General features: G+C 42.9%; 1 protein-coding gene across 3 annotated transcripts in view; it reads left to right on the top strand.

Annotated features, from left to right (window-relative positions):
• COP1 (COP1 E3 ubiquitin ligase) overlaps window positions 1-25,884 on the top strand; it is a 228,234-nt gene that overhangs the window by 112,394 nt on the left and 89,956 nt on the right. For all 3 annotated transcript variants that reach the window (XM_084635924.1, XM_084635925.1, XM_084635926.1), the window contains exons 12-14: window positions 2,621-2,764; window positions 17,623-17,731; window positions 19,634-19,715. In XM_084635924.1, the coding sequence (XP_084492050.1) occupies window positions 2,621-2,764; window positions 17,623-17,731; window positions 19,634-19,715 (335 nt within the window). The remainder of the gene's footprint in view (window positions 1-2,620; window positions 2,765-17,622; window positions 17,732-19,633; window positions 19,716-25,884) is intronic.

Here is a 25,884-nt window from a genome sequence, read left to right as displayed (position 1 = left end):
TTTCTGGTAGGCTTGCCTCAGCTCCTTCAGTTTGACGCGGCACTGCTTCGGGTCCCTGTTATGGCCTCTGTCCTTCATGCCCTGGGAGATTTTGACAAAGGTTTTGGCATTTCGAAAACTGGAACGGAGTTCTGATAGCACGGATTCCTCTCCCCAAACAGCGATCAGATCCCATACCTCCCGTTCGGTCCATGCTGGAGCTCTTTTGCAATTCTGGGACTCCATCATGGTCACCTGTGCTGATGAGCTCTGCATGGTCACCTGCAGCTTGCCACGCTGGGCCAAACAGGAAATGAGATTCAAAAGTTCGGGGTTCTTTTCCTGTCTACCTGGCCAGTGCATCTGAGTTGAGAGTGCTGTCCAGAGCGGTCATAACGGAACACTCTGGGATAGCTCCCGGAGGCCAATACCATCGAATTGTGTCCACAGTACCCCAAATTCGAGCTGGCAACGTCGATTTAAGCGCTAATCCACTTGTCAGGGGTGGAATAAGGAAATCTATTTTAAGAGCCCTTTAAGTCGAAATAAAGGGCTTCATTGTGTGGACGGGTGCAGGTTTACATCGATTTAACGCTGCTAAATTCGACCTAAAGTCCTAGTGTAGACCAGGGCTAATGTAAATCCACACAAATTGGTAGAGTCGAGAGCAAGCGTAAACCTGAAACTACAACTGACTAGATGTAAAGTTTGATAGCATGTTCCCTTTTAAGTTTATGGCTCTACAGTTTCAAAGATTGAGTGCAAACTGGTACTCTGATGTCATCCTGAATCTGCATGCAAAGTGCGCAAGGGCCTCGCTGCTGCTGCTTAGGGTTCCACCAAGTAGCAGTAGTTTAAAACAAGACTAGTCAGATTCCCCTGTGGGCAGCAAGAAACTATGAAGGATTGTGTCCATTCCTTGCCACTGCTTGGGAGATCTAGATGCCTAATTTTAGACATTAAGTTAGAAAATGTTCCATAATTTGTAGAGTCAAATCACATATCGGTGGGTAATTGTTTCTTATTTAAAAAAAAAATCCCAACAACTTGACAGTATCTTAATTATAAGGATTTACATATTCTCTCACTATTGGCACAAAGGAAATTTTCCTTGCTGAATGGGTGCAATTCCATCAGCTTCTGCAGTATGTAAGCTTTCATTGGTGGGAGGGAATCCAGTCATTAGCCACTAAGATAATCTTCTGAACATGCAAAGAATGTAAAAGGATGCAACGCTGTTTAAGTACGTGGAAAGATGGCTTCAGTGCCTCTGGTAGCTCAGAGCTTTTCCCAACTGTATTAAAGTGAAAACTGACCAATATGTTGTCATTTTACTTTGCTACAGGGAGCATAGTATGAAAATGACAGTTACAATAGCATCACTTACTGTTGCTTGGAAAGCTGATGAGCAAACCACATAGTCGTGCACTGAATTTTGTTCACTGGGGAGGAGAGCTCAAAATGAGGCAGCTGGGGTAGTAGTGGAAGAATACTATGACATAAGCCGAGAGCCTGTAGGGAGTGATACCACTGTCAGTCATGGCAGCAGGGAGACTCTAGGTCTGCAGGGGGAGTTTTCCTTCTTTCAGACAAGAGTAAGGAGTTCCACATTTCTATCCTACCAGTCTGTAAGAGACAACCCTCGAAGGAATCCCTGCATCTTCCCCTTCTCTCCCCACAGTAGTTTGGAGAGGTGGGTGCTCAGCTTTTCACCAGGGAGTTGCCTCTGGGTAGTAGTTGTAGTTTCTCTGATTAAGTATCTGGTACACTTTTCAAGACCTTCCAATATATTAGCTTGATAATGATTCTCACTGTTCATAACCCAGTCTCCCTTTCTTCCCTTCAGATGTCTTTTATGTGTGATCAGAGGGCTTTCTGGTTTAAGGGTTAACCTCATTATAAAGTGACTGCTTTTTCTTCCATCTCCACTGACATCTGTTACAAACATGCCAAGCATTTCAAGACAGAAAATGCCTTGGTTCACGAGAACAGCACTAGATAGAAAGCATCTTGTGTGTGTGGCTTTTATAGTTTTGGTGATCTATTTTTCATTTTCCTGTTGCTCAGGGAGTTTGGAGGTCTTTACCATGAGTACTAATTTGCTTTGCATTAACCCTAGGAAATCCAAACTACCATAGTAAAGGGGACAATGGGTGCAACAGAGTCTAACTGTAAAAGAAATCAATCAGTAATATCCTGTGGCATATTATTCATATACCATGTGGTCAAATTTTTTTACTACCTTCCCAGTGTGAACTCTCAGCTTTGACATTTGGATGCATCGTAATGTAGAGTTGAAATGAAAAACATTTTAAATGTCTGAACAAAGGTACCGTCTTCAGGAGGGATATTGTGCAGCCACAAAAGTCCATTTTCAGTAAATCAATTGGGTGTGGGGCTTGCATATCATGATCTCTTGATGCAGCTGTGCCTAGGAATAGGAACTCCATGCTGTTTGAGCCCATTAGAAGCAACTGACTTCTCCTGGCATAGGTAGAATGTTAAATATTTTTCTAACTGCACTCTTAAGGAGAATTGTAATAGCCAAGTACCAAATCCTGATATCATTCAGGCAGTAAAATGTCCTGTTCATAAGTGCATGTGTTTTACGTAGTCCTTGATTTCTGCTTTTGCTCCTCAGTATCGAATTCGACCGGGACTGTGACTATTTTGCTATTGCTGGGGTGACAAAGAAGATTAAAGTCTACGAGTACGGCACAGTCATTCAGGACGCAGTGGACATTCATTACCCTGAGAATGAAATGACCTGTAATTCGAAAATCAGGTATGCATTGCCTTTGCCTAGAGTCCCAGCATGCTCTGTGTTAATTAGTGTCCCTTACACACAGTAAATAGAGCATTACTTTCTTTATCCTTGGCACTGTGCTAGTGAAGGGGAAATGGAAAAGTTATATTAAAGCTTTATTTGTATTCAGACTGGTGGTGGGCAGTTCAGGCACTCTCTCAGTTCACATAAAATTACACGGACTGTAATGCCAGATCCTCATACCCAGACATTGCATTAAAAATACCCAAAGATTTATTGCCATAGCTAGTGGAGAAGGGGCATGTGGTATAATTGAATGATTAGCTCTTTCTTGAGAGAGTTGTATTCAGCAAAAAAGCTACTCTGTAAAAAGAGTTTATAAACAGCCTGGTCAAGATTCCAGATGAAGGAATTGATCTGGGCTTTGAAAAATATGTTACTAAAAAAGAAAGGAGAGGAAAGGTAGTATGGTTGCAGGGCTTGGGAAGGATGGGAGTATAATTAATTTGCACCATATTTGTTCCAGAGTCTGTAACCATTGTTTGTTCAGATCCCATTTCATTTGAGGAAGTGGGTTGTCAGAGGCTGTTTGGCTCTTCAGAGTCTCTATGAAAAGAGGCTTAGTGAAGGAAATATTAATGGCAATAATCTCTTCATAATGGCAGAAATACTATGTGGATTACTCAGTGCTCTGACCCGCTGCTTCTACAGGTGCTGAAACCATTGTTATTGCATTGGCTCATTGTGGTTGGTGTGAATGATGATCTCTCACCAGCCACCCACTGAAAGATTCCTTCTCAATTGAAAGAGACCTCCCCCCTCCATTGGCATGGAGTGGCAGTAGCCATTCTAAGGAATGAATGTTAGTGAAAAAATTGCACTGATGTATAATGAACTTGTCACAGGGGGGTGTTCATCCCATGCTATGATTTTTCAAGGAACGGTAGAGGAGTGAGGAGCCTCTCTGAGATGAAGAGGAAGTTTGTGTTCTCTCACTTCCGAACTTACCCTGTTCTACAGCGGAAGTGCCTAGAGCTTAGACCAGAAAGAAATGAGGAACTGGGAAATTGTCCTCCTTATACAGAAGGACTAACCTTCTTAAAGGAGACCTATTTAACTAGGTACAGTTCCCTTTTTGTCTTGACTTAAACAGCACGTAGTTTATCATTCTGCTTTTTCTTTTTCAGCAGATTGAGGAAAACCCTGATTCTTTATTATTTTACTATTTGTAGTGTAATAGTATTTCCAAACATTCATTTTTATTAAAAATGACCTGCTGAGCCAGAGGTGGGGAGGAGTAGTTGTGAATGACAATACACTGGAAGGGACATAAATTTAAAGAGCTTTAAAATGCTTAAAGTCTCCTGTGTACCCCCATGGCTAGGAGCCTTGTTTACTCAATTCCCCTCCATTGTCCCTTATGCCCCCATCCCACTGAGATATACCTAGTCCTCGGTGTGATATTTCTCCACCCCCCCACATGCTTTTCATATGGACTTGTTAACATCTACATGAGGGAGGTCCCATTTTGGTGGTCATCGTAAGATCTGTCAGAGCAGAACATCCTTCCTGGACTCCTGATGCCTCAACTCAATTTAGTCATTTCGTGCTTGCTTACTAACATGCACAAAAAACCCAGGGAAATTCCCAAACAAGCTGTTGGAATTTTCGTTGAAAATATTTCCATAGAATCCAGTTAACACCTTAAAATTATATTTTAATACAAAAATTCTAACCCTTTCAAAAACATACATTAAAGTCTGGGGGGGAAAAACTGGAAGGATCAAACCAATTCATCACAATAGTAAAAAGAAAAGGAGTACTTGTGGCACCTTAGAGACTAACCAATTTATTTGAGCATAAGCTTTCGTAAGCTACAGCTCACTTCTCTAAGGTGCCACAAGTACTCCTTTTCTTTTTGCGAATACAGACTAACACGGCTGTTACTCTGAAACTCATCACAATAGTATAAATCTTCATGTATCGGTCGCCTTACTGAACTTCTTCTGACTCCCCAGCCTATATTTTTACCTTCTAAAATTAACAAAAACACATGGGACACTAAAACGATCAAATTTTAATTATAAAATCCCGTTTTCTATCCATTGGAACAGTTTCCAGTAGAACACGAACACATACTACGGTGTTGCAACAGGAAGCTATGGATGTTGCACAATACAAATTTACACAATACAACCTCACACTGCATAATCAGTACACTTCATAACATCAGACAGTCAATCCGATTCTATTTAGAGAAGTATTCTTCTACTGCAACATATTGTATTACTACGAGAAAACATACAGACTTCTGAAGAATGGGACTATATTCCTTTCAAAACCCGGTGTTTGCTAGGCATTGTACAAATGTACAAGAAGGCACTCTCTGATCCAAAGAACTTGCTGTCTAAAAAAACCAGTTTAGGGCGAAGGGGGAACAACATGCTGGTGAAATGTACAAGAGGTGATGTTTGGGCCTATCATGGCTATACTATGTCTTTTCTATCTTTAACGACTGAGATATTCTCTACAGAGCTCAATAAAACCAGTCTTTTGAGAGAAATCAGCATTGATTGGTCTAGAACCTCTAACATTGAGGTTTATATTTTAAACCCAACTGTTTTAAATTGATCTGCCATTTTCATTGATCTGCCATTTTCATTGATCTGCCATTTTCTCCCCCTAACAAAATCAATTGTTTCCGCCTTCCTGGGTGGGCAATGTAAATTGGTAGATGATTGAAGGATTATAGAACTGTGGGGAGCTGGTTGGTTCCATAAATGGTTTCTTACCAGGCTTTAAAACATTATGATTTTCTAAAGGTATGGAATTTTCATAAGGACAATAACTTTTTTTTGGTGGGAATGTTAGCATAATGTCACTGAAACTAAGTTTCAACACGTTTGTTTGGGAATCTAGCAGTGGATTAGGTGCTCTTATTGCACTTCAAGCAGAAAGAGAGCTTTAAAGTGTATTTGATGTTTTTCTATTCCTCTGAGACTACTTCCAAACTGAACTCACTACTTCTAAATTTGATAATCTAACCCTGACAATCTTCTCAGTAGAAGGTAATTGTTTACTCTTGCTTCTCTGCCAGCCTCCAGTGAGGAGAGAGCCACATTAATGCATTTAGGGATGTCTACCATGTCAACTTTGTGCATGAGATGAGACACTTTTCACAGCTTCAAGATTTTTTCTTTTCCCATATTTGCTATATTTATATATGTGCGTGTACACCCAGAGATGTGACCAAATTAAAATTTAAAGTAAAGTTCCCTGGCACTCTGTAAGCGTGGGTGGGAGGAGAAGGTCCCTTTATTTCATTTCCTTGCTCTGTTTCCCCCCTTCCTCCTAAACAAATGCATTTGTCATTTGGCAGCTTCTTAACCCATCAACTCCCTCCAGCACTGGGGTGCTATTAGTTTTGATAGATGATGATTGGTGATCATTGACCAAATGCACTCTTGGTGTGCCCATTATCTATGCCAACACTCACTCTTGCACTCTGGCACAGATAATAAATTGCGATTCTAAATTGCTTGGCTTGGAGGAATCATAGAATCATAGAATATCAGGGTTGGAAGGGACCTCAGGAGGTCATCTAGTCCAACCCCCTGCTCAAAAGCAGGATCTATACCCAATTAAATCATCCCAGCCAGGGCTTTGTCAAGCCTGACCTTAAAAACCTCTAAGGAAGGAGATTCCACCACCTCCCTAGGCAACGCATTCCAGTGTTTCACCACCCTCCTAGTGAAAAAGCTTTTCCTAATATCCAACCTAAACCTCCCCCCGCTGCAACTTGAGACCATTACTCCTTGTCCTGTCCTCTTCCACCACTGAGAATAGTCTAGAACCATCCTCCCTGGAACTACCTCTCAGGTAGTTGAAAGCAGCTATCAGATCCCCCCTCATTCTTCTCTTCTGCAGACTAAACAATCCCAGTTCCCTCAGCCTCTCCTCATAACTCATGTGTTCCAGACTCCTAATCATTTTTGTTGCCCTTCGTTGGACTCTCTCCAATTTATCCACATCCTTCTTGTAGTGTGGGGCCCAAAACTGGACACAGTACTCCAAATGAGGCCTCACCAATGTCGAATAGAGGGGGACGATCACGTCCCTCAATCTGCTCGCTATGCCCCTACTTATACATCCCAAAATGCCATTGGCCTTCTTGGCAACAAGGGCACACTGCTGACTCATATCCAGCTTCTCGTCCACTGTCACCCCTAGGTCCTTTTCCGCAGAACTGCTGCCTAGCCATTCGGTCCCTAGTCTGTAGCTGTGCATTGGGTTCTTCCGTCCTAAGTGCAGGACCCTGCACTTATCCTTATTGAACCTCATCAGATTTCTTTTGGCCCAATCCTCCAATTTGTCTAGGTCCCTCTGTATCCTATCCCTGCCCTCCAGCGTATCTACCACTCCTCCCAGTTTAGTATCATCCGCAAATTTGCTGAGAGTGCAATCCACACAATCCTCCAGATCATTTATGAAGATATTGAACAAAACCGGCCCCAGGACCGACCCCTGGGGCACTCCACTTGACACCGGCTGCCAACTAGACATGGAGCCATTGATCACTACCCGTTGAGCCCGACAATCTAGCCAACTTTCTACCCACCTTATAGTGCATTCATCCAGCCCATACTTCCTTAACTTGCTGACAAGAATACTGTGGGAGACCGTGTCAAAAGCTTTGCTAAAGTCAAGAAACAATACATCCACTGCTTTCCCTTCATCCACAGAACCAGTAATCTCATCATAGAAGGCGATTAGATTAGTCAGGCATGACCTTCCCTTGGTGAATCCATGCTGGCTGTTCCTGTTCACTTTTCTCTCATGTAAGTGCTTCAGGATTGATTCTTTGAGGACCTGCTCCATGATTTTTCCGGGGACTGAAGTGAGGCTTACTGGCCTGTAGTTCCCAGGATCCTCCTTCTTCCCTTTTTTAAAGATTGGCACTACATTAGCCTTTTTCCAGTCATCCGGGACTTCCCCCGTTCGCCACGAGTTTTCAAAGATAATGGCCAATGGCTCTGCAATCACAGCCGCCAGTTCCTTCAGCACTCTCGGATGCAACTCATCCGGCCCCATGGACTTGTGCACGTCCAGCTTTTCTAAATAGTCCCTAACCACCTCTTTCTCCACCGAGGGCTGGCCATCTATTCCCCATGTTGTGGTGCCCAGCACAGCAGTCTGGGAGCTGACCTTGTTAGTGAAGACAGAGGCAAAAAAAGCATTGAGCACATTAGCTTTTTCCACATCCTCCGTCACTAGGTTGCCTCCCTCATTCAGTAAGGGGCCCACACTTTCCTTGGCTTTCTTCTTGTTGCCAACATACCTGAAGAAACCCTTCTTGTTACTCTTGAGATCTCTTGCTAGCTGCAGCTCCAGGTGCGATTTGGCCCTCCTAATTTCATTCCTACATGCCCGAGCAATATTTTTATACTCTTCCCTGGCCATATGTCCAACCTTCCACTTCTTGTAAGCTTCTTTTTTATGCTTAAGATCTGCTAGGATTTCACCGTTAAGCCAAGCTGGTCGCCTGCCATACTTACTATTCTTTCGACACATCGGGATGGTTTGTCCCTGTAACCTCAACAGGGATTCCTTGAAATACAGCCAGCTCTCCTGGACTCCTTTCCCCTTCATGTTAGTCCCCCATGGGATCCTACCTATCCGTTCCCTGAGGGAGTCGAAGTCTGCTTTCCTGAAGTCCAGGGTCCGTATCCTGCTGCTTACCTTTCTTCCCTGTGTTAGGATCCTGAACTCAACCATCTCATGGTCACTGCCTCCCAGATTCCCATCCACTTTTGCTTCCCCTACTAATTCTTCCCGGTTTGTGAGCAGCAGGTCAAGAAAAGCTCCCCCCCTAGTTGGCTCCTCTAGCACTTGCACCAGGAAATTGTCCCCTACGCTTTCCAAAAACTTCCTGGATTGTCTATGCACCGCTGTACTGCTCTCCCAGCAGATATCAGGAAAATTAAAGTCACCCATGAGAACCAGGGCATGCGATCTAATAGCTTCCGCGAGCTGCCGGAAGAAAGCCTCATCCCCCTGGTCCGGTGGTCTATAGCAGACTCCCACCACTACATCACTCCTTTTGCTCACACTTCTAAACTTAATCCAGAGACACTCAGGTTTTTCTGCAGTATCGTACCGGAGCTCTGAGCAGTCATACTGCTCCCTTACATACAGTGCTACTCCCCCACCTTTTCTGCCCTGCCTATCCTTCCTGAACAGTTTATAACCATCCATGACAGTACTCCAGTCATGTGAGTTATCCCACCAAGTCTGTTATTCCAATCACGTCATAATTCCTTGACATCACCAGGACCTCCAGTTCTCCCTGCTTGTTTCCAAGGCTTTGTGCATTCGTATATAAGTACTTGAGATAACCTGCTGATCGCCCCTCATTCTCAGTATGAGGCAGGAGCCCTCCCCTCACAGACATTCCTGCCTGTGCTTCCTCCCGGTATCCTGCTTTCCCACTTACGTCAGCGCTTTGGTCTCCTTCCCCAGGTAAACCTAGTTTAAAGCCCTCCTCACTAGGTTAGGCAGCCTGCTCGCAAAGATGCTCTTCCCTCTCTTCGTAAGGTGGAGCCCGTCTCTGCCCAGCACTCCTCCTTCATGCAACACCATCCCATGGTCAAAGAATCCAAAGCCTTCTCTCCGACACCACCTGCATAGCCATTCGTTGACTTCCACGATTCGACGGTCCCTACCCAGGCCTTTTCCTTCCACGGGGAGGATGGACGAGAACACCACCTGCGCCTCAAACTCCTTTATCCTTCTTCCCAGAGCCACGTAGTCTGCAGTGATCCGCTCAAGGTCATTCTTGGCAGTATCATTGGTGCCCACGTGGAGAAGCAGGAAGGGGTAGCGATCCGAGGGCTTGATGAGTCTCGGCAGTCTCTCCGTCATATCGCGAATCTTAGCCCCCGGCAAGCAGGAACATTGGTGTAGAGAACATTGGTGTAGAGAATACCACACTTGTATTGTTTAGTAACATATTATCCAAAAATCCATATTTAATAAAAACCTAAATAACTTGAACTGCTTTACAATAAGCTCAGATTTAATGCATCTTCATAGTTTAAGTAGAGAGAACGATTGTCCAAACCCATGTTCTGATTTGCCAGTTGGGTCTTTTTTTAGATGTCACAACCATACATCAACTGTAATGGTGTGTGGTTGGGATCTCACCAAAAAGAGCAGGAAATCTGTCTGTTACATTAAAAAAAAGAATTCCGCTGAAGTTCTTAAAGCCAGGGTGAGGGCACCTGGTGGCATTATCCTTGTTGCTACTATTTTCTTTCTAGGAACTATGTTTTGTAGTGGGAAAACTACGTTACAGAATGTTCTCATCCCCAAATTGTTTTTAGACATTTATGTATAAATGTATAAGTGAGCCATACTCTAATACAGGGGTTCTCCCAACAAAATTTTTGGTGGCCTCAGAGTGCGGCCACCAACTCTTACCGGTGGCCACCCTGACAATTTTTCATAAAACTCTTAATTTAACTTCAGGAAAAACAAATATGCATGTATATGTGCCCAAATCATTGTAGTTTATTTATGTAGGGTTTTTTGCAAACTGAATATTAAAAATAATGTACAGTTGTCTCTCTTCTTTCTTGGACTCAAACAGAATAGAAACAAAAATAAGGTCTTTTGCATGTTCTTGTCTTTTGTTGCTGCTGCTGCTTTTGCTTTTTTGGGTTGCTTTTTTAAAGACTTGCTAGCTAGTAAGTCTGCTGTGAAAAGTGACATTTGTATGTTAATATCATGTATCACAGAAATAGACTTGCTAGCTGGGAGGCAGTGAAAAGTGATATTAAGAAACATACAAATATCACTTTTTCACAGCAAGCCGCGGGACAAATTAAGCCCTGGATGGGGAGGTGGGTAGGGAGGCAGTAGGGGCCAGCGGCGATGGATGGGGGGGTTGAAGGAGGCGGCAGTGGGAGTCGGGCAATGTGGGGGGATGGAGGCATGGCCAGTGCCTTGGGTCCGGGTGGGGGCCTGCCATCGTGCGGTTGGGGCTAGAGCCTGAAGTCCCATGGCCAGAGCCCAGTGATGGGGTAGGCTGTGGGGGCCAGGGGCAGGGCCATCCCGGGGGGGGGGGGCAAGGCCCAGGGCAAATCAGCCTGTATGGGGCCTCCCCTTAACATGTTTTATACAGGTGAAATCTGGTTACAGTGAACTTCAAGGGTAGCTGCTGGCCACAGGTTAAATATTGATAGCACCAGCTGTATAATTATAATAAGTTATATTGTAGTTCTTTTTTATAATTGTAATGAAGTTCATATAATTTAAAAAAAAAAACTCACCGTTCACGATTAGTGTCACTCCACTTACCTTCTGAAATCCACCTTCCTGGACTTCCTTGCAGGAAACTCACTTCCCAGTGCATATGGTCTTGCTACCCTCTGTGGATTTTTTAAAAATGTAATTAAACAGTCTTAACACGGAGAGCCCATGTCTCAGGAAGTGGGTGGCTCTTAGTAGGGCTTATATGTGCCATGGTGTTGGGGGACACCAGGACCCTCCAGCATGGAGGAGGGGCTCTAAGATCTGTTTTTTCTGGGGGCTAGAAGGGGGTGGGGAGGCGGAAAAGCAGATGGATGGAGGACCCCAGCCTGGCGGGTGGTGGAGAGAGCAGAGTTGTGGGATCCCAGGTCCTGGTACTGCAGGGAGGGGAACCCGAAGGCTGGAGAGCTGAAAGGCAAAGAGGACCCCTTAGGTAGGGAGGTGATAAGGGCTGGCCTTGGCCTGGAAGGGGCACCGGAGGACCCCAGTAGAAGGGGGAGGTGTGTGGTACTGGGGGGACACCAGGGCTGGACGATGGCGAGGGAAGATGGAGACTACTGGCTGGTACTCATGTGTGCTAGGGACAAGGGGACCTCCTGTGCTGGTGGAGGGTCCCGCCGCAAAAGGGAAGAGTCCATCCGAGGCAGAAGGGTAGGGTCAGGGTCAACCTGCCCTGGCACAAGTGGTTGGGGGGGGGGGTGCTAGGACCCTGTGGCGGCAGGTGACTCTGGGAGCCAGCAGATTGGGCTGGGACAGGTCAATCGCTGCTGCTGCAGAGCCTAAGCCCGAGTCCAGGGGGCTGCGGGCAAGAAAAGGAAATAAATGCCAGGGCCGGTGCTGCCAACGCCAGATCCCCTGCTAGTCCCCCAGGCTGCCCTGCCCTGCAAACCCCCCCCCCCCACGTCTCCCTGAACTGCAGGGCCTGGGACGGTTATCCGGGTCCATCTTATGGATGGGACAGCTCTGGCCAAGGGCAGGGGGTGGTGAGGCTAGGGCCAGAGGAGGCAGTGGGGGCCAAAGGTGATTGGGGGAGTGGTGAGCCGGAAGCTGCGTGACCAGAACCTGCCACCCGCCCCACAAGAGCTGAAGGTCGGGAACTCTCACTGGCTGCCTACTCCCCGCAACTCCTTCTCTCCCCCCGCCCCAATCACTGCCTAGGAGGCGGTGGCGGCAAGAAAAGCCTCTGGTGGCAGCATTTAAGAAATGGTGCTCTAATATCACCAAGTGGAACATAGTGGTGACTTCACAGGTAGTTTGAAGACAATTGACAGTTAACTTCACGCTTCATAAAGTTTTCCAGTTATGTGTGAACAACCTACTAATACACATGGAGGCATATTGGTGTGGTAGAATGAAGTTACAAAATGGTCAGTGAGATGCAATTTGCAGTTCCAGTGAAAATTCTTATAGTGAAATTGATCTATGAAGATGAGTTTATTAAAGTTTCCCTGTACATTCCATTCCTTTTCTTCACATAACAATAAACTGCACTTCTGCAGGGTTTTGGGTTTTTTTGCCTTCTGAATTTAACATTATAGGAAACTTATGCTAAATTGACCTATTAACCTTGTCCAAAGCTTGGCGCCACCCCACCCCCCCACCCCACCCCCCCAAAAAAAAAACTGGTACTGGTTTGTAAACAGTGGCTGTGATGGGTATTTATGGAAGCAGGCATGTGACTGCATTTGTGAGGACTCATGTCTGGCCAAGAGCAAGTCTGGTGTTTTAGAACAGCTATGAAAAGGGAAGCCCTTGCCCAGTGCTGAGTGCCAGCTGGGTGCTTGTTGAAAGATTCTGCTTCACTCGGAGTAATTCATTGTAAACCTTTTTGGAGCTGGGCCCTTAAACCAGTTGTGTCTGTCTGTGTGTGTGTGTCTCTCTCACCCACCCACCTTTCTCCCACCTGCTTCCTAAATGCATTCTTGCCTATATGGGCTTTCCGATCTTTGTTAAGAATAGGGAGGAAATAAGCACTTGCATTTTTTGTTAAATTTGCACAGCTCCCCCTAGAAGTATTAAATGCTTCCAAGAAAAACAGATGATGACATAAATCCTTCTAAAAATCCCATTTACAGATTCATAGCCTCAGTACAAGGAACAAATCCTGGCATTGTGTAGTAACTATAAACCGCATCCTGTGATCTAATTACGATTTGCAATGTCCCTAGCTATGACAGGCGATAACCTCTCCTTCTCCTTGCTGCAGAGGGAGAAGGGAAAGAGGGAGAGAAAGGGATGAACAGGTAGCAGCTAATGCTTGCTCTGCTTCTGTGATTTATTCAGGAGGCAGAATTGTTGCTTTGCCATAGGTTGAGAGAAATGTGAAGATTTAGAGTTCAACAAAAAGAGAAACTAGTCTCATGGCTGCCTGATCTACAGTAGGCAGCATACAAAATGTGGGTAGGAAAACATTTATGAAACACATCTTTAATATTCTGCATGTTCACACACAGTGTATGTTTGCAGCAGCAGCGCTCTGTGATAAATGGTACCCCAACTCCAAAATCAGCTGCATCTCTTTAGTCAACTGCAGTAAAAGCAAAAACCACAAGAATAGGTTATTTTTTGTTTTAAAAATTATTCCTAAGATGTGTTTTTATTTTCATACATAAATCACATGTATGGCTGTTCCGTCCTAATCACAAGTGATGTGCTCATTACTGTAAGGTTTTGAAAGCATCAAAATAAAGTTAAGCTACAATTCTCAATCTAGATTCCCTACTCACTGGGTCCATGTGGACACTCTTTCCATTGCTGTTGGAGCCCTTTAGAAAATAATCACCTTGGAATCTCACACACTCTGATGAGACACAGAATGTTTGGACCAAATGTGATGTAAGGATTTGTAGCTTTGAATTCCCTTCGCTTTCACTTATTGGAATAATCATCTCAGAGCTGTCTCCCCTTCTGTCGTGTCATATTGTTTGCTGAGTTTTTCTCCAAAACCATTTGTCTGCTACCTTAGCTAGGGTTTGGTTAAACAGCTAAAATGTATTTTAAAAAATTATTTTAATAGTAGTTTTACTTCTGTGCCACTGCAGCGTTCGGTCATGCTGTCATTTGCATTCTTTCAGAAGCCAGTCTTACAGCTGAAATGTTTGAGCATGTAAGGCTTCTACCTGGAACTCAATTAATGTACTTACCACACAGAACTATTCTCTCTCTCTCTCTCTCTTTCACTTTTCACACTGTGTGAGTAGTCCCCATTCAGGTAAATGGGGCTACTGTGTGTAAAGTGAAGCACCCGGTGCACAAGTCTTTTTAAGATCGGAATCTCAGGCTGTCTACATGGCCCACAGTTTGGACTATGGGGGTGTGAATTACAGTGTGAGCTAATGTGTTGGGCTGTAACTCTCCCATGTGGATGCTGTGGGCATGAACAAAAAGGAATATAGTTTGTATTAATGTAGTTCTGTTTAAAGAAGACTAAACTGCAGGCTCTGTAGACAAGCCCTACGGTGCAGATCTGATGCTCAGTTCATGAAAGCAAGCTAGCAGTTGACAACTAGTTCTCTTCAGATGTACCTTGTGTGAGATTGTTTCTGCTAGTTAATCTCCCAGGAATGGAGATTTATACTGATAGCCTTTTTTCCTGTGAGTACTATCAAAAAATACAGCAGCTCAAATAGTAAGGACATCTGAACATGATGATGTGACTATTTCTAGATTTTAAAAGGAAGCTTTAAGAATGAAGAAAGCTCTCCACACACCTGGAGGAAGAGCTGTTCTATTAGTCTGATATATCCCTTGAGTATATCGTTTCATAAAAACAGGTTTCAGAGTAGCAGCCGTGTTAGTCTGTATTCGCAAAAAGCAAAGGAGGACTTGTGGCACCTTAGAGACTAACAAATATATTTGAGCATAAGCTTTTGTGAACTACAGCTCACTTCATTGGATGCATTTAAGTGAGCTGTAGCTCATGAAAGCTTATGCTCAAATAAATTTGTTAGTCTCTAAAGGTGCCACAAGTCCTCCTTTTCTTTTTGTTTCATAAACGTTAGTCTAATGATAAGTTACACAAAACCTCATGCATTGTACTGTTTAATAGAACATTCCAGGTTGTTAAAGATCTAAAAGAAGCTTGGTGATGGTGAGGGGAGAATCAAGTCAGGAAGATGAAGAAAATTATTTGTTTTTGTCGATTATGACCCTTTAATTTTTTTGAAGGATTGTGTTTAAAGATGTATGACATATGAGACTTAAAACAGACCAGCTTCTAGTCAGTTTTTTCATTGCTACTAAAACCAATGTTGTGGGCAGGAGTGAAACTGACAAGAACCACGTCCGTCTCACTCTGCAACTAGGAGAGAGGAAAGCAGATTTTTATTCACCTACCAGCTGGAGGTGGCAAAAGGTAGAGCCCTTGAGCAGGGTCCTAGGATGGCATCCTAGAGGAAGCCCAACACTTTTGTTTTGTCTTTCTCCAGGAGTTAGATTGGAAGAAAAGAATTATGGGTGGTACTTTCCCAAGTTCCACCCACTTGTTATACAGATATAACATGCAGCTCACAATAGATCAGAGCTTTCATTATATGGTTGTCCTTCTCCTTTCTTACGTGATTTGATTAGCAGTGAAATAATTAATGCTGACATTTTAAATTGTGCTTCAGGGCACAAGTCACTCATCTGTTGGCGGTTAGGAAGGAATTTTCCCTGTGGGTAGATTATTCTATAAATTCCTACTATAAAGTTTCTTGAATGTTTTTCTAAAGCTGTTGGTACTTACTACTATCAGAAACAGGATATTGGACTAGATAGTTCTAATTTGCTCTAGTACAGCAATTTCTTCGTTTTATGGTTGTCCTTAGGCTACAGAGTTAACGGGTTTTTAAATTAACAGGATAGTTCTCTTCATTGTTTCAACCTGTTTGCTGATTCAGGCAGGTGCCACTGCATCATTCACATTTTGAAGGTCCTTTGCAACTATAAGGACCAGAGGCATACATGTTTTCTAATTAAAAGCTTGCTACTGTTCTGAAGATACAGTTAAGCTTCATTCTTTCTTAGCAGCTGGTGTTGAAGAGTGGCTTGAATTCTTGCCTGGGCATTGCCTCTAAAATTAGTACTCTACATCTTAGTTCAGTTTTCTGGCTGCTAAGGCTTGAAAAATCTAAATATGAAGGGGTGGTACAAATGAGTGAAGAGGTGGAGGTGAGGGTGTGAACAGGGATGCAGATGTGGTTGGGTGGGTGGAAGGAGTGAGATTGATGGGATAGATTAGAAAGGAGGTGTTCTGCATGGGGGAGGGAAAGAAGTGGAAGAGATAATATAAGGGTTGACGTATGATAGAAAGAAATGGACACGGAGAACAACACAGAAAATGGCAGGTTAGCAATCACATTTTTAAAAGCCTTAAACCCTGTGTGTGTATAAGGCTATAGATAGCATTTAAAAAAAAAAACATGTTAATTAAAACATGCTAGCGAACGCACTTCAAAACATCACCTGTTTTCCTACAGTAGACATACCCTAACTGGGTTATGGTGACTCAGTCTCTAAGACCCTATCTGGGCTGCCGGTTTCAGAGAAATTTCCCTGCGTTGCATTCACACCATTCCAGCAACAATGGGAATGCTAGCATAGACTGACTGATTTATCAAGACTGTAATAATCTAAGCTAGTTACTCTCTCATAGCTATTTGGTGACCTATGTGAAATGGATCAGTGTCCGTTCAGTTCCTCTTACATGCGTCACAGTTGACAACTGGCACTTTTTCACACCAGATGGGCCAAAAATTGGGTGAATGTGTGTTCTAAATTCTCTTACCCTTATTGAAATATTTTTGGACACCAGGCTTGAAGCATATTCCCAGACCAGTAAGAGGAAGCTGGCTCTATTATTGTCCATGTTGTACCTGTTAGAAGGTTTCACTCTTCCATATTAATCCGATGCTATATCCTTCAGGACTGCTCAATTCAATATAAAATACAAACACAACCTATGTATTTTCTCTGATCCCTGTTTAGAGATCTCCCTCAAACCTTCCTTTCTCAAGTGACAGAGGAGGGCACTCTTTAAATTGAGAATGCAATGAATAGTCTGTTTCTTCTGTGTCAAAGAGGTCATAGTCTCCTTGCTTTTTTTTTAATCCTTTGGTACCAATGTAGTTGTATATCTTACAGCTGTAGATTGCATTAGTGGACTTCTGCTTTTGGCATCATGGTTTAAATTGTGGCTTTTAAGGAGCTAAAAGGTTAAAATGTTTTTCCTTTTTTAAAATTCTGGGTCTCTGTGCAAGTGCAAACACATATATCCTAGGAACAGAGCATTAAACAGCATAAAACATTATATAAGTTGCAAATAATATCTTGAGATGGTAAACTGCATAACAAAGACATTAAAAACACTTGTGTAGTTTGTATGCTGAAAATTTTTCCAAGTTTCTGATGCTTTTTGTTTTTTCCTTTTCTGATTATTTTAATAAAAGGCAACTGATTCAAGATTGTGTACTTTGGGACAGCCCAAAGCAAAGATCCTAATTGACTTGAGCTATTGCAATAATTATTTTTAAGGTGTATAGAATATAGTTTAAAGTAAGATTGTTTGGGATTTTCTCTTTTTAAAGCTGTATCAGCTGGAGTAGCTACCACAAGAACCTGTTAGCCAGCAGTGACTATGAAGGCACAGTCATCCTGTGGGATGGGTTCACAGGACAGAGATCAAAGGTCTACCAGGTAAAGTGCAGTCACCAAGCAGTACCATTTTCGTCTTTGCAAGGGCCATGGCTTCAGGTTTGTCTGCATATTAATGTTCTAATTAAGGTGTTTCTAGTAGTGCATTGATGGTTGCATGAGGCAAAGTGGCTGCATCTACAGTAGGTGAATTCCCTTGGCTAAGAGGGAGTTACCATGTTTTTGACTTTTCTATAACTCCATTGAGTCGTGATTCTCCAGCAGTGACCAATGTAGCTTCTTGTCACAATAGTGAGGCACACGGCAGCCTTTAAGCAGTGATTGTGTGGCTAGCCAAAACCCTGCTGTTGGGGCACGGATCTGGGAAAAGGAAGAGGAGTTACTGGAGACTTTTCTTCCATGTGAATTTAAAAAAAAAAAAAAACCTCTGCATGGCTGCTTCATTTTCTTCTTAGAAGTTTTGTTGCTGTACATTCAACCATGATCATATTTGCAGAAGGCCTAAAAAATAGTGAGACTAGCGCGCCCACTGTAGAGAGAGAAAAGCAAAATGCCAAGTCATTTGAAAAGATTGAAGTAGTGGAGCTGCTGGCAGCCAGGGCAGATTTGATGCTAGTAAATAGAAAGCCCTGCACGTGGGACAGTAAGCTAGCAGCTCAAACACAGAATAGGTGAATGTAATCAAGCACTTATCCATTAGAATTTATTTTCATCTTGTCTCCTTAATCCTGTCTTAACGTTACTTTTCCATTTAATCAGTTGTAATGAGGGCCACTAGGAAGGTGTGTGATTGGAACTGAGAAGTTGGGACAGGAGGTGGTGGACCACTTCTTAAGAGTAGATGCGAACTGCTGCCATAGAGCGTGCATCTCTCTTTGACAGTTAAATAGGAATGTAAGATTTTTTCCTTAAGTTAAACAGCAGCTCTCATTATTGTGTATTAATCTGTATCATAAGATTCTGTGTTGACATCCTTTTATCATGTGTATGCCAACTAGAAAGAGATCTCACTGGACACAATGAATCTTAATATAATGAATTTGAGGACAGATTATTTATATAGTATAAATTTTCATTATGAATATGAAATGATGAAACTGGAGTTATATTCCAACTGTTACTTGTACTAAAAGAAACAAATTCCACTTCATTATTTAAACTCCCTATCTATTCTTTTGTCCCTTCTTCCAGATTTTCATAAGTTGAGGTATGTGCACAGACATATGCTGTATACATATTTGAAAGGCTACTTGGAACATTGTTCTGGATGTTCTTTTTCATGCCCTCTTCACGTCTCTTCTCAAGCTTTGTGAAGGTTTGAAATGACTTGACTAACCTTCAAGTTTCATTTAACAGAATGTTACGGAGCTAGTATATTAAACCTTCCTCATCACTTATAAGGAAACAGCATTCAGACTTGAAATGACCCATGTATATGCGTGATAAACTACAGTTCCTGTGACCACTTAAACTTTTAATACCTGAGTGAACAATACTCCTCTTTCTGGACTTTCTAAACAAATTCAATAATCTCCTTGTTGAAAGATGCATTTTAATAGTATTTAGAAAATTCATGCATTTTTTTTGCTCAGAGAATGAAGGGCCACAAGGGAGTAGTAACACACCAAAATATACTGTCATGAGAAGTCTCCTCTGAGATAAGCAAATAAGCAGTACTTTTAAAAAAAAAAAAAAAAAAAAAAACCCACCCCTGGATGTAACTTGCTAGTGTTGCCATCTTTTGGGGCTTCTCTTAAACCACACAAGCATTAGTTTGTGTGAGAGAAAAATGTATTTAAGATCATTGCTATACATAGTGAATGTCCATATCCAGAAATTCCATCTTAATTCATCCAAACTGCATTTGTTTTGCTTTACTGCGTATTTTAGCACTGGGAATTATAATGTACTACATTCCAAATATTTTCCTCTTTCTCAAAACAGGAGCATGAAAAAAGATGCTGGAGTGTTGACTTTAACTTGATGGACCCTAAACTACTGGCTTCAGGCTCTGACGATGCAAAGGGTATTTTGATTTTTAATTCTAGTGCTAAAGGCTGAACTCATTGTGTATTCCTTATGGTTGTCAATATAGGATGTGTCAAGTAACTGATTCCTTGGCTTACTTAGATAGTGTAACTGACTTGCCCAGGGTATTATAGAACCATTTAGGATCAGATGAAAGTGGGGGAGAGAGCTTTGTCTAGAGCTGGCTGAAAAAAAGGGAATCCTTTTCCTCTGAAAAATTTTGTTTTTTTTTTAAAAAAAAAAACAAAAACCTGTTTCAAGGGAACTGAAATGGAATTTTTTAGCTTTCTCGTTGCCTGCACTTGTCAGTTGCTGAATTGCCACAGAAGTAGAGAGCCTGGACACTCAGCCTGCACCTGCAGCTCCTGGAACTGGAGAGGCAGAAAGCCATGGCTCTGACTGTCGCCTGGAGCTGGTGTGGGAAACAGTGCCCTGGCACTCTGCCTTGGCAGCCCTCTGTGAAAACTTTTGCCAATTTCACTTGCCAAAAGTGAAAATAACAGCCTTCCAGGTGGGCAGCCAGGCAGCTGCCATTCTGTTTTTTTTTTTACCAATAGAAAATCAAAATCTTTCAGAAAAATTGAAATATTCTCTTAAGAAATCTTGATTTTTGTGAAGTGGGCATGTTTCATTTGGAAAATCATTCAGATGAAAATTATGGACCAGTTTTAGTCTAGTCTAGGATTTATGGGGAAAGTTGTGTATCATGTTAGCTAGTACAATCCAAGTAACATCATCTTAAACTCTAGTGTAAACAAGGCAAGTTTTACTACAGTGTATGCCAGACTGATAGTTGAAGATTTGGGGAGCTTTGGTTTAAAAAAAAAAAAAGTTTGTGTACAAGAAAGAGAGTGGCTACAGATAAATGTGTGGAGACTGAGAATGTCCTCTCTTGCTTTTATCTAGTAAAATGGCTTTCTAGTAAATGATGATAAAGTATTAAGGATCATGCACAGCAAGAAACATCTTGTCCTATAGCAGAGATTCTGAAACTTTTGTACTGGTCACAAAGCCTCTGAGCCCCCACCCTCACCCCGAATTAAAAACACTTGTTTATATATTTAACACCGTTTTATAAATGCTGGAGACAAAGCAGGTTTTGTGGTGGAGGCTGACAGCTTGCCACCCCTCATGTAATTACCTCGCGACCACCTGTGGGGTCCCGACCCCCAGTTTGAGAACCCCTGTCCTACAGGATGTGTGACATGTTTTTTTGAGAAACTTAACAGCAATGTGAACAAAATTGGGTGGTGGTCAGGAAGGCATGGGAACTGCAGGAGTAGATGCTGGGAGTGAGCTGCTTCTTGCTTTGCCTCCTCCCAAGACTCCTGCTGGGCCCTGATGACCCAGGATTTTGGAGCTCTCAGCAGGCACACCATTGTGTCCCACAAGTTGAGCACTGCACATTGGAAGTAATACAGTTTCTATAAAGGGGGAATGGATAGAATTGAAATACATAATCTTTCTCCTTCCCTAAAGAACAGGACTTTATCTGCAGTCAGCCTACAATATCACATTAGGCAACCATTGCTTTTGAGTTCCTTCTGCAGCCACTGGCGGTCAACTCCAAAATGGGCGCAAACAGCTTTGGACAGAGCTGTTCATGATTTACTTTGAATGACAAATTAATTTTTCATAAAATATTAAACCTCGCAAGCCTCTGCCCCCTAAATTGCTTTTAAATTCTGTTTAAAAGGAAGTCATATTAGCATTTCTTAAATGTGTTTGATGTTCTCGAGGTAATTGGTAATTCCACTTACAAAATGCAGCCTTTATGATGATTTCATATTATGGAGATTTTTTTAAATGGCTTTTAATAGATTTTTTCTTCTTCTTCTTTATGGTGGAAATAAGGACTGTTTCCTTTAAAATTAAATGTAGTAAGAAAAATTCCCTCTGTATAACTGATCAACCTTTTCATCATTTTGCTCCCCATTCATGCTGTGCATTTTAAAAAGAGCTTATCTTCCAAATAGACATGCATTTATTAGCATGGTAAAGAGCTGTCCGCCTGAGCTGACTTTACAAAACAGGGCCTCACTTCACAGCTTAACAATTCTTTTCTGCAGAAACTGTTTTTAAAAGTGCAGTGTTTACACACACAATTTATGTATTAATGAAGACCTGCATTTTCAGTACACATCCTGCATTTCTGTTCAAATAGTAGTTCTTTCTTTTTAAAGGTATATAGGTTTTTTTCTGATCCAGCCTGGGCTAGACGGTTTCATTGCCCTCCTCATGCAGTCTTTTCACTATTTACATATATAACAAGGACATCAGAGGTGAATGCCAGAATTGGAGACCTATTTAAAAGTATTTTAAATAAGTATAGCTCTTTTAAATGCTGTAGTGGAGAACTCAGTTTGCCAGACATCTGTTAGCCAAATGTCAAAACCTGCTACCCAAAGCTCATAGAGACAATCTGGTCAGGGTTAACACCTGGTGGGAAGCCCAGCACTACCATTCCCTTCTTCCTCGCAACTATCCCTAATGCTTGGATATGTGGGCACTGAGCTTTCTGTCTGTAGTTATTGGCTTTGTCTGGAATGATGGGAACTGTAATGCATTTTCCCTTTCCTGGCATGGTGGGAGCGGTTGGGGGTGAGATCTTTTCCTCCCCCAGCTCTTTTCCTAATTGCTGAGTGGGGCAGCTTTACTAAACCTCCTTCCCTTATCCCTGCTGTAGGATGTTCCTGTCTCTCTCTCCCCGTTCCCCTTTCAAAGTGGTGACAAGGTGTCGGATGCCTGGGTACTTGGTACACTGCAATGCCCTTTGCCAGATACACACACACACACACAGAGAAGGGTAATCCTGTGATCACTCATCTGCACCTTTCTCTGACAAAGATCATACAAAGCAAAGGGAGCACTGAGCAACGGAACCCTTCTGGAACAAAGATTGCCTCTGATATAATTACAGACAGCATGCCAGGGCTCTGCGTACCATAGAATCATAGAATATCAGGGTTGGAAGGGACCCCAGAAGGTCATCTAGTCCAACCCCCTGCTCGAAGCAGGACCATTTCCCAGTTAAATCATCCCAACTAGGGCTTTGTCAAGCCTGACCTTAAAAACCTCTAAGGAAGGAGATTCTACCACCTCCCTAGGTAACGCATTCCAGTGTTTCACCACCCTCATAGTGAAAAAGTTTTTCCTAATATTCAATCTAAACCTCCCCCACTGCAACTTGAGACCATTACTCCTCGTTCTGTCATCTGCTACCATTGAGAACAGTCTAGAGCCATCCTCTTTGGAACCCCCTTTCAGGTAGTTGAAAGCAGCTATCAAATCCCCCCTCATTCTTCTCTTCTGCAGACTAAACAATCCCAGCTCCCTCAGCCTCTCCTCATAAGTCATGTGTTCTAGACCCCTAATCATTTTTGTTGCCCTTCGCTGGACTCTCTCCAATTTATCCATATCCTTCTTGTAGTGTGGGGCCCTAAACTGGACACAGTACTCCAAATGAGGCCTCACCAATGTCGAATAGAGGGGAACGATCACGTCCCTCAATCTGCTCGCTATGCCCCTACTTATACATCCCAAAACGCCATTGGCCTTCTTGGCAACAAGGGCACACTGCTGACTCATATCCAGCTTCTTGTCCACTGTCACCCCTAGGTCCTTTTCCGCAGAACTGCTGCCTAGCCATTCGGCCCCTAGTCTGTAGCGGTGCATTGGATTCTTCCGTCCTAAGTGCAGGACCCTGCACTTATCCTTATTGAACCTCATCAGATTTCTTTTGGCCCAATCCTCCAATTTGTCTAGGTCCTTCTGTATCCTATCCCTCCCCTCCAGCGTATCTACCACTCCTCCCAGTTTAGTATCATCCGCAAATTTGCTGAGAGTGCAATCTACACCATCCTCCAGATCATTTATGAAGATATTGAACAAAACCGGCCCCAGGACCGACCCCTGGGGCACTCCACTTGACACCGGCCGCCAACTAGACATGGAGCCATTGATCACTACCCGTTGAGCCCGACAATCTAGCCAACTTTCTACCCACCTTATAGTGCATTCATCCAGCCCATACTTCCTTAACTTGCTGACAAGAATACTGTGGGAGACCGTGTCAAAAGCTTTGCTAAAGTCAAGAAACAATACATCCACTGCTTTCCCTTCATCCACAGAACCAGTAATCTCATCATAGAAGGCGATTAGATTAGTCAGGCATGACCTTCCCTTGGTGAATCCATGCTGGCTGTTCCTGTTCACTTTTCTCTCATGTAAGTGCTTCAGGATTGATTCTTTGAGGACCTGCTCCATGATTTTTACGGGGACTGAAGTGAGGCTTACTGGCCTGTAGTTCCCAGGATCCTCCTTCTTCCCTTTTTTAAAGATTGGCACTACATTAGCCTTTTTCCAGTCATCCGGGACTTCCCCCGTTCGCCACGAGTTTTCAAAGATAATGGCCAATGGCTCTGCAATCACAGCCGCCAGTTCCTTCAGCACTCTCGGATGCAACTCATCCGGCCCCATGGACTTGTGCACGTCCAGCTTTTCTAAATAGTGCCTAACTACCTCTATCTCCACAGAGGGCTGGCCATCTCTTCCCCATTTTGTGATGCCCAGCGCAGCAGTCTGGGAGCTGACCTTGTTAGTGAAGACAGAGGCAAAAAAAGCATTGAGTACATTAGCTTTTTCCACATCCTCTGTCACTAGGTTGCCTCCCTCATTCAGTAAGGGGCCCACACTTTCCTTGGCTTTCTTCTTGTTGCCAACATACCTGAAGAAACCCTTCTTGTTACTCTTAACATCTCTTGCTAGTTGCAGCTCCAGGTGCGATTTGGCCCTCCTGATATCATTCCTACATGCCTGAGCAATATTTTTATACTCATCCGTGGTCGTATGTCCAACCTTCCACTTCTTGTAAGCTTCTTCTTTATGTTTAAGATCCGCTAGGATTTCACCATTAAGCCAGGCTGGTTGCCTGCCATATTTACTATTCTTTCGACTCATCGGGATGGTTTGTCCCTGTAACCTCAACAGGGATTCCTTGAAATACAGCCAGCTCTCCTGGACTCCTTTCCCCTTCATGTTAGTCCCCCAGGGGATCCTGGCCATCCGTTCCCTGAGGGAGTCGAAGTCTGCTTTCCATTCCATCCTCTTCATTAACCAAAGATCATCCAGAATGTGTTTGTGAGAATTATCTGTATGTTGCCTTCCATAGGAGAGAGTGGGAGCATAGAAGCACTCTCACTCCAATTGTTCATTGTATTTAAAAAAGCAAATTATATATTTAGTTATTAGTATTTGTAAAGCAGTCTGCTGCTACAGAGGTAGCTGAAATTTTTACATACACACCCAAAGAGTTATGGGGACTGTTGGAATGTTGGCCCATGTTACCAGAGCCATGAGAAGCTGCATAGCCTTCTGTTTTCTGGGGGTATTTCTATAAAATGGAAGGCTATAATTCTAATTTAACCAGAAAAAAACATGACTTTCATTAACTCTGGGGCTGGACTGTCTTAGGCAGTTGACCTTGAAACTAAAAATGTAAGAATACCTACTTTCTTTCTGAAGTTTTTAGAAAGGGACTTGGTGTAGGTGTCAGCAATACTATTGCTACATATTGGGACCCTCTGAACCACAGTAAGCAGGGAGTTTGAAATCTCCTGGGGCTTGAAAGGACATCTTGGAAGGCAGCCGTGACCTTGTCTGCTAGAAACTCTTCAAAGAGAAGTCTCTTGACCAGTACATGGTGGAGACCACCAGGTGTTCCTTCTCCTCCCCTAGTGGCCACATTTTATAGTTCTGTCTCTGAGAAGAGGAACAGAAATAGACCATCATGTTGTCTTTGTCTTACCGTCAGCTCTATACCCTGCCTACTCTTGGGGCATTCCTGGGCATGTGCAAACACCTATTGCCAAACTTCATTACATAAGCATTATTTTAAACATTGATGGTATGAATAAGTGGCCAGTTTATTAAAGGAAACAGAAGTTTGGGGGAAAAAGTGTCCCGTGGTGACTGGTATTGACCTTAAATTCTTACTATTGTAAATACTTTTATTGCCCCATCTCAGTTGATGGGAATTTAAACCCAGTTCGTCAGAGCAGTTTTCTTCCTCAAATTGAAAAATAATTTTCAGACATAAGTCACATTCCCTTCTCTATTTTTGACTCTTCCTACCAGTAATATAACTTTCAGCCATTGGAATGATCATT

This window comes from Lepidochelys olivacea, assembly GCF_965140295.1.
Source record: "Lepidochelys olivacea isolate rLepOli2 genome assembly, chromosome: 8".
NCBI classification, from domain to species: Eukaryota; Metazoa; Chordata; order Testudines; family Cheloniidae; genus Lepidochelys; species Lepidochelys olivacea.
The sequence above is the reverse complement of the archived record's forward strand: the minus strand, read 5'-3'. Positions and strand labels throughout refer to the sequence as shown.